We start from the raw sequence: 8,696 nt of genomic DNA on the forward strand, positions 1-8,696 counted from the left end.
ATGATTTTGGAATGTTAATTCAACATGGGAAAAAAAATAAAAGGAAAGATGAAAGACCTCCTGGTGATCTAAAACAGAAACACTGAACATTCTTTGATCTCCTATATAAATGTTTTATTTTCTAACCCTGCTAACGTTGGATTTAATTTTGTATAGTGTTAAAAAACATTTTCATGTTTATATTTTTAAATTATTTAAATGTGTAGGTAGCAAAAATTCATCAGCAATTTAAAAAATAATCATCCAGGCACCCATGTTTCAGCCAAACACTAAAGATGAGAAATATTTCACCAAGTAGTATAAAAAGAAAAAAGTAATTTTCTACCCAACTTTTATTTATTATTAAATGACATAATCTAAAAGCAAACAAACAAAAACTATTGAGTTCATAAATAGACTGACACTCTACTCACTGATTCAGCAATGTTGGACATGTTTTCATTAGACTGTTAAGAATTTATCTCGTGGGGTTTTTTTCCCCCTTAACTGACCCTACTTATAGTTAAAGTAAGTTTATAGATCCTTTTCATTGTGACAAACATTGCTCTTTACCCATGTATAGTTTATATTTGTACAAAAATTGCCATTGTATTTTAATGTATTTCTTTCTTTGTGTATCACACATGTGTTCTATGCAGACTCCCAGGCCTTTAAACATCATCAAACAGAACAACGGTGAACAGATCATTAGGAGAAGGACGAGAAAGCGCCTTAACCCAGAGGCACTTCAGGCTGAGCAGCTAAACAAACAGCAGAGGGGTAGCGGTGAGGAGCAAGTCAATGGAAGTCCGTTAGAGAGGAGGTCAGAGGATCATTTAACTGAAGGTCACCAGAGAGAAATTCAGCTCCCCAGCCTGAGTAAATATGAGGCCCAGGGTTCATTGACTAAAAGCCATTCTGCTCAGCAGCCAATATTGGTCAGCCAAACTCTGGATATTCACAAAAGGATGCAACCTTTGCACATTCAGATAAAAAGTCCTCAGGAAAGTACTGGAGACCCAGGAAATAGTTCATCAGTATCAGAAGGGAAAGGAAGTTCTGAGAGAGGCAGTCCAATAGAAAAATACATGAGACCTGCGAAACACCCAAATTATTCACCACCAGGAAGCCCTATTGAAAAGTACCAGTACCCACTTTTTGGACTTCCATTTGTACACAATGACTTCCAGAGTGAAGCAGATTGGCTGCGATTCTGGAGTAAATATAAGCTGTCAGTTCCTGGGAATCCGCACTACTTGAGTCATGTGCCTGGCCTACCAAACCCTTGCCAAAACTATGTGCCTTATCCCACCTTTAATCTGCCTCCTCATTTTTCAGCTGTTGGATCAGACAATGACATTCCTCTAGATTTGGCGATCAAGCATTCCAGACCTGGGCCAACTGCAAATGGTGCCTCCAAGGAAAAAACTAAGGCTCCATCAAATGTAAAAAATGAAGGTCCCTTGAATGTAGTAAAAACAGAGAAAGTTGATAGAAGTACTCAAGATGAACTTTCAACAAAATGTGTGCACTGTGGCATTGTCTTTCTGGATGAAGTGATGTATGCTTTGCATATGAGTTGCCATGGTGACAGTGGACCTTTCCAGTGCAGCATATGCCAGCATCTTTGCACGGACAAGTATGACTTCACCACTCACATCCAGAGGGGCCTACATAGGAACAATGCACAAGCCGAAAAAAATGGAAAACCTAAAGAGTAAAACCTTAGCACTTAGCACAATTAAATAGAAATAGGTTTTCTTGATGGGAATTCAATAGCTTGTAATGTCTTATGAAGACCTATAAAAACACTTCATAGAGCCTACCTTATCCAGTATAAAATCCCTCATTATTTACCTTTTTTTTTCCTTCTTTTCTTTTGATGTGTGGGTTACCAAGATTCAAAAGTGAAATGAATAGTGGTCCATGAGAAAGGGAGATGGTAGCAATTAACATTTGGAACCTAATAAATCAAAATTATCTTAAGTATACCATGACATATCCCTGAGAAATAAATACCTCTAGACCTCAGTTATCCTGGTTGTTCAGAATGAGAAAGATATATCTATATACATGTATGCAATGTATGGGAATACATACGTACATATATATGTATATATAAAATGGTGATATATAAGGGACTGATCTGATTATTTTTTGAGAAACTCAGAAATAGTGGCCTAATGTTGTGATGTTAACATGAAATCCTGTGCATAAAAGAGGTATGAAAGAGATCCTCAGAGCTCCTCTTTTCTTCAGGGCAGCTAAGGGAATGGTAAAAGTCGAATAATGGACATGTGCCCTAACCTCCCTCATTGGCAAAATTGCTTTTTTTGAACACAGAAATGCAAGTTGGGGTTAGGATCAGGTGAGGAAAACCAGCAAAAAAAAAAACAGAGAGGGTAGCAAAACGTCTTCGGCTAGTCCTGCCTTTAATATGTCTGTCCATATGCTATGTCCAAATGCTCAGCGGTCATTTAGTTTGCAAGTTAGGCTAAGTTGGGCTCAGGTGTATGCATTGTAATAAACGCTGTCCTTAATGCTTACGTAGTGATTTCACTTTGGCCTTTCTTTTCTCCGGTGAAGAACCAGTTCTTTTCTCAGACACTACTTGGTCACTAACCTCACCTGGCACAATATAATGAAAGGAATCCCTTCAGTTCAAACAGCTACATGAATTATAAGATCAGACCATGGGCTTGGTTTATAGACAACATTATCTCCACAGGGTAACCTGCTGTATTTATTTATTTTTTCTGGTTAAATATACTTTCAAAACTTTGTGGTCAGGCAGAGTCTAAAGTTACTTTTACCACAGACTGACAGTTGGTATATGTACTGGTCAATCCCTTCAGTAGACTTATTCCAGGTTTAGCTAAATAGCATTAAATAGAATTCTTAGAAGTATGTCCTCATAGTACTTTTAATACTTAAGGCTTTGTAAAACTATCCATGAAGGGAAGCTCCTCAGCATAACTGCTCAGGGAAATAGGGCTCAATAACTGAACATTAAATAATTGGTTAAAGGTGCTGTTAGACGATCCTCAATGCTTGCTACAAGGATGTACAAGGACTGACTTAAATAATTTGCATTATATTGTCCCAACCAGTAGTTTATTATTATTATTATTATTATTTTGCCACGGAGATGTAGAAGATATTACAAGCTACTGGATGCACTGTCAGATTAACTTATTTCATTAAAGAAGTTGGGAGAACAAATAGAAAAAAAACTTATTTTTCTAGTAAATATTAATGTATTACATTTCAAATAATGGTGCCTGACATATTGAATAATTATTTTCTACAGTGTACGTATGCAACAAAGATATTCCATCATGCATTAGAGTCAGTTCTGGCTCTGCCTCGCTGTTTACATTTGCAAATGTAGCAAACAAGGTAATGAAGCAACTCTTTCTATTGCAGTAGATATCTTCTTTTTTTGTGTGTGTGTGCATTAAAGTTGTAAACGGTAACATGAAATGAATGAAATTTCTTGATATGATGGTATGGAAAATAAGAAGGAAATGAAAATATTTTTATGCCTACTTAGGAAAAAAAAAGGGTAGCACTATTCATTCCAAGTACTTTTTTTTTTTAATTCTTAAGCTCTTAACTCACATTGTTATGCTTAAAATGATAAACATATATTCTCTTTTTATTGCTTTGTCTGTTTCAGATGAAACATTTCAGAAATTATTTTGATAAGTGCCATTGGACTACTCGGCACCCATGTTTTTATTGCATTCTGTAGTAGCATTGCGTTCCATTTTTACAATATTATGCAGTTGCTTTTTTCATTTTGTTTGGGTTCCTTTCTTTTTCCACAGTGCAGGGTCTTAATCTCTTCAAGTTGGATGGCCAAGATTGCTCAACTGGTTCATGAATGTTGCAGTGAATGGATTTAAAAATGTCTTTCCAATATTATATTGTCATTTCCATCTTTACATTTTTTTTAAAATGTTCAAAAAAAATCAGGACTAAGTCCTCTGCTTGAGTTTTATTGTGAAGGGTCCTATTCTGATCTCACTTACATCTCGCGTAGCTCTAATATTCTCATAACTGAAATGAAGAAGTGATATAATTAGCACTTGCATTCAGATGATAATATATCACTTTCTTTCTGATGGAATGTTCATACACATATCTCAAAATTAGACTGATAATATTGAGTGGTAGCAGAGGGGAGGTGCCACTCCTAACCAACAAACAAAAAATTGTTCCAAGTTTTCTAAGGGAAAAAATAAAAAGCCATGCATAATATTAGCAGCCTACAAGCAACAGTGTGTGTGGACAGTTCACACACAGCCCAATGACAGAGGTTTTCACTCAGTGGGGCAGTATTACACGTATAATATTTTCACTTGGATGGAACTATTCCTGAAATAATTTCTTGAGTGTGTTAGACACAAGTAGGCTGCTCATTATAGGTATGCATGCCTTCCTTGCCATCCCTTTATCCTTCTTCCTTACAACAGATAGAGTAGCAATGACCAGCACATGGAAGTTTGTTTGTTTGTTTGTTTTTTAACTTTCTTAGGCATATTTATCTTCAGTCTTCTTTCTGTATACATCTTAGTTAGAATTGCTTTGATGAATCTTGTTCCACACATCTCACTCATTCTTATTTTTGTTGTTGTTGCTTTTAGGGAATGGGTGAAATGTTAAAAGGGATTTTTTTTTTAATTTTTAAAAAATTCTGCATTTAAGGTGACACTAAAAGTGACCGCTCCCCTTTTCCTTTACTTGTCAAAATCTAGACTGCCTCTTTGTCCCATCTCCTCAGAAACAGTTAGGTAAACAGTGGTGAGGTTTTTCTTTTAGTCTCTTTTTAACTTTCAGAATAAACTCACCCTGGTTTATTATCCTCCTGATCTGTTTTGAAATAGGACTTTCTTCTCAGTGTCCCAAGGTGCTCTTTCAGAGTTTTTGCCCTCACAGGCAAAGGACATTCCTATGCAGAGTACCATTTGTTGATGTGTCCTGAACATTCAATTACTGTGCATATCCTGAATAACAATTCTAGACAAACTTGATATGGACCAGTTCTGTCCCTCCCTCTCTCTCTCTGTCCTTTTTTTCCTCCTGTCTCACACATAAACCCACACTTTGACTGTTGCTTGGGATGGAAAAAATAGTTTACAGCCAGCACACCTCTGAAGATTGAGTTTTGAGAGATACGCGCCTGTAAGTGTCCAAGAAAAGGATAGCACTCTACATGTTAACACAATCACTATGTAATACAAATGAGGGAAATATAGTGTGCCCAGTCTTCTCTACATGACATATTGAGATGTTCTAAAAATTCTGCTCTTAAAATAGTGATGTTTTGTTCTCAACTGTTCTCTTTTAGTGAAGGTAGATTTTAGAAAACAAGCATGGGGATTCTTTTCTAAGGTAATATTAATGAAAAGGAAAAAAAATATTACTCTTAACAGCTCTTTGTTGAAGCCTGTGGTAGCACATTATGTTAATGATTGCACATCTGCACATAATCTATTATGATCCAATGCAATTACAGCTCCAAAAATATTAAATATGTATATATTTTAAATGCCTGAGGAAATACATTTTTCTTAGTTAATTGAAGATTATCAATACTGCTATAAAATAAAGGAATTATTAGCCTCTTGCTGTGTGGCTGCAAAATATCACAAGGTAACCTGTCTTGAGACCTCTGAACTGCTTGTCTGCTAAGTCAGTGAACATTAAATTACTTTTGGGAGGTGAGATGTTTGCCACCTTTGGGGACCATGACAGTTGGGATACCAAAGCAAGGCTGGTCGTCATTTGTATCTTAGAGCCCAGTCTTTGGCATAAAGATTAGATATAGCAATTTCTACCTATCGTTGTGGTGAAGGCCCCATTGAAAACTAAAAGATATGTTTGGTCAGCAAAGTGGGCAAAAAAATTGCTGACTGCTGTGGATCAGATGAGAACACTGATTAAAACTCAACCTGAACATTATACTAATAAAAGGTAGGTATAATTCTGCAACTGTACATGAAGAAAGATTGAAAAAAAACATAGTATAAGTCCTTTGGAAGCCCAGTGTTATTTTTTCCCAATGAATGCCTTGACTAGAGTAGAAGGTAGAAGTCCTTCCTCCAAGGGGAACTTTTGGTTTTCCATTGCTGTTTTATGGATGCTTAATACTCATACCAATCATAGTATTGAGAAATCATCCAGGGAAAGTTGCATGAATATACACAGTAATAAAAGGTTCTGGAAACTTCTAGGCCAGAATTCTGACCAGATGATAATAGAGAAAATGGGAAATTCAACATCAGCCCACATATGACAACTGGATTACATATACTCATGGGTTGCACTCTAGAAAGGTAGAGTTGCTTATATCCTGTTGTTTCTTACTCCCAAAGAGAAAATCATTATTGTAGGATGTTTGTTGAACATTCTTTGGAGAAAATATTCTTTGATTATCCACAAATCTAGACCCTGATTTAATTTCTTCTCTCTCACTCCTATTATTGCACCCCCCCCCCCACTAAATGACCTACAGCAAGTCACTTGCAACCTCTTTGTGCCTCAGGTTCCTCCACTATACTATGGTAAAAATAAATAAATATAATACATTATTAATAATAGTAATAATGTAGTACTTATTTGGAAAGCACTTTGAGGTCCTTGGCTGCAAGACACAGCACAAGTGCCAAGTAGTATTATGTAGCTAAGGAGCTTGTTTAAATCCTTAGCTCCCAAGGACCAGAAAAGGTTAGGATTGTTGTTTTATTTTTGTCTTTGTTTTTTTTTCTTTTCTGTAGATGAGCTGTAAATATTCTCACTATACAGTCTATAGTGAAGACTGTGGAAATGCAAAACTATTACAAGGCTGATAAAAATCATAGTTTTAATGGCTACCAACAAGGCAACTAACACTGATAATAATACTATGCCAAATTGCTTAAAATGGACTGTTTTGACAAAAAAAAAATAGATGATTGGGGTAGGGTGGGATGGGGTGGGGTGGGAAACATCTCAAAATGCCAATGTAAATTTACCTTGCAGCAATATTCACCAGCAGAAATGTCTTTCATATGGAATGATTTCATGTTGCTAAGAGAAAAAAAATTCAATTTGTAGTCCTGATTTGAACTTTAGAATGTTGGCTATTATTGTTCTGTCCTTACAACACATGGAATTTTTTATTTTATTTTATTTTTATTTTATTTTATTTTGGTTTTCATAGTGCATGTTCATTTCTACTCACAACATGTTCTTGGTGTATTTCTTATGCAAACAATCTTCAGGCAGCAAAGATGTCTGTTACATCTAAACTTGAATAATAAAGTTTTACCACCAGTTATAAATAATGGTGTTGGTATGGTTTATACAGATGCACTTTCATTCATATAGCTGTAGGAGAGTTGGAAAGAAAGGGCTGGAGTGATCTAATATAAAGTATTCAATTAATTTTTCATCTACTAAAGGAGTCAATTTAGGTTCCAACAACATTTGTTCAACTAGAGATCCAATGGAAATGGCTTTCCTTGGGCTTTGTTCAATTTTTAGTAGTTTTTTTTTTTTAACTCAGGTCAATTAACATTATAACTGTGTACAGTAGAAAAAAAGAATAGAAACAACACATACCTTTGGGGGCAGCTGGGTGGCTCAGTGGATTGAGAGCCAGGCCAAGAAATGGGATGTCCTAGATTCAAATCTGGCCTCAGACACTTCCTGACTTTGTGACCCTGGGCAAGTCACTTTACCCCCATTGCCAACCCTTTACCACTCCTCTGCCTTTCTAAGATGGAAAGTAAGGATTAAAAAAAAATAAAAAAAAACATGTCTCTAATGAGTTTGCAATCTCAAGAACATATATGCCAAGATAAAAATTACAACACTTAGAAAACAACCTTAAAAATTCAAATGAATAGACACAGAGAATATTAAAGTTCTAAATGAGGATGGAGAAAACATTAGCAAAGACACATTAGGGTTTTTAATAGCATGATTTCACAACTAGAAGTTGAATGATTTAAATAAGAATATAATTGAAAAATAATGTTTAAAGTGATTTATTTTCAGTAAAATTAAGTTTTCTTTAAAGGAGCACATTTTATTATGGGAGAAAACAAACATTTATTAAGTGCCAGGGACTGTGCTAAGACCTTTACAAATGTTATGTTACTTGCTTCTCACAAAACCCTGTGAGGTTTTATAGGTGAGGAAACAGGTGAAGGCATTTAAAAGAAGTAGCCAATGGAACTGTTACTTGCTATTGGTTTTGGGTAGGGAAATACAGAGAGAGTTAGCACTCGGGCCCATATATCCAAGTTATAGCCTCTGAGTCACCAATATCCTCCCTATTTCCCTTCCTCCTCTGCTAGTACAGAACTGCGACTCTAGAGAACTATTTTGTCCCAGTGAATTTCAGCCAGGAGACAAGGTGGTTGGATTCCACTGAATATCTGAGATTCTAGTATAACTCTATAAACAAGTAACAAGTTTCTGTATAAGGAGTTACTTGATCATTTTCCTGTAGCAATGATGCTTCAAACCAGAACCTTTAAAGAAAAATAAACACAACACTCCTATTTGACTTTAATGCAATTCATTTTATTCTTTTTCTCCTATAATTTCTTTCACTCCATCTGATCCTTCCCCCCTCAATGGGGAGGAAAGGGGGGCACGGAAATCCAGTTCAAGTTATTCAAGTTACTATTCTTATACCCAAAGAAAAGAATTTTAAAAATAAA

General features: G+C 35.7%; 1 protein-coding gene across 4 annotated transcripts in view; it reads left to right on the forward strand.

The window, feature by feature from the left end:
- The window catches only part of TRPS1 (transcriptional repressor GATA binding 1), a 299,611-nt gene extending 292,301 nt beyond the window's left edge, over positions 1–7,310 (forward strand). For all 4 annotated transcript variants that reach the window (XM_007488237.3, XM_007488240.3, XM_007488241.3 and 1 more), the window contains one exon: positions 639–7,310. In XM_007488237.3, the coding sequence (XP_007488299.1) occupies positions 639–1,700 (1,062 nt within the window). In that variant the 3' untranslated portion in view covers positions 1,701–7,310. The remainder of the gene's footprint in view (positions 1–638) is intronic.
- The last annotated feature ends 1,386 nt before the right edge of the window (positions 7,311–8,696 follow it).

Source organism: Monodelphis domestica, chromosome 3, assembly GCF_027887165.1.
Source record: "Monodelphis domestica isolate mMonDom1 chromosome 3, mMonDom1.pri, whole genome shotgun sequence".
In the NCBI taxonomy this organism is placed as follows: domain Eukaryota; kingdom Metazoa; phylum Chordata; class Mammalia; order Didelphimorphia; family Didelphidae; genus Monodelphis; species Monodelphis domestica.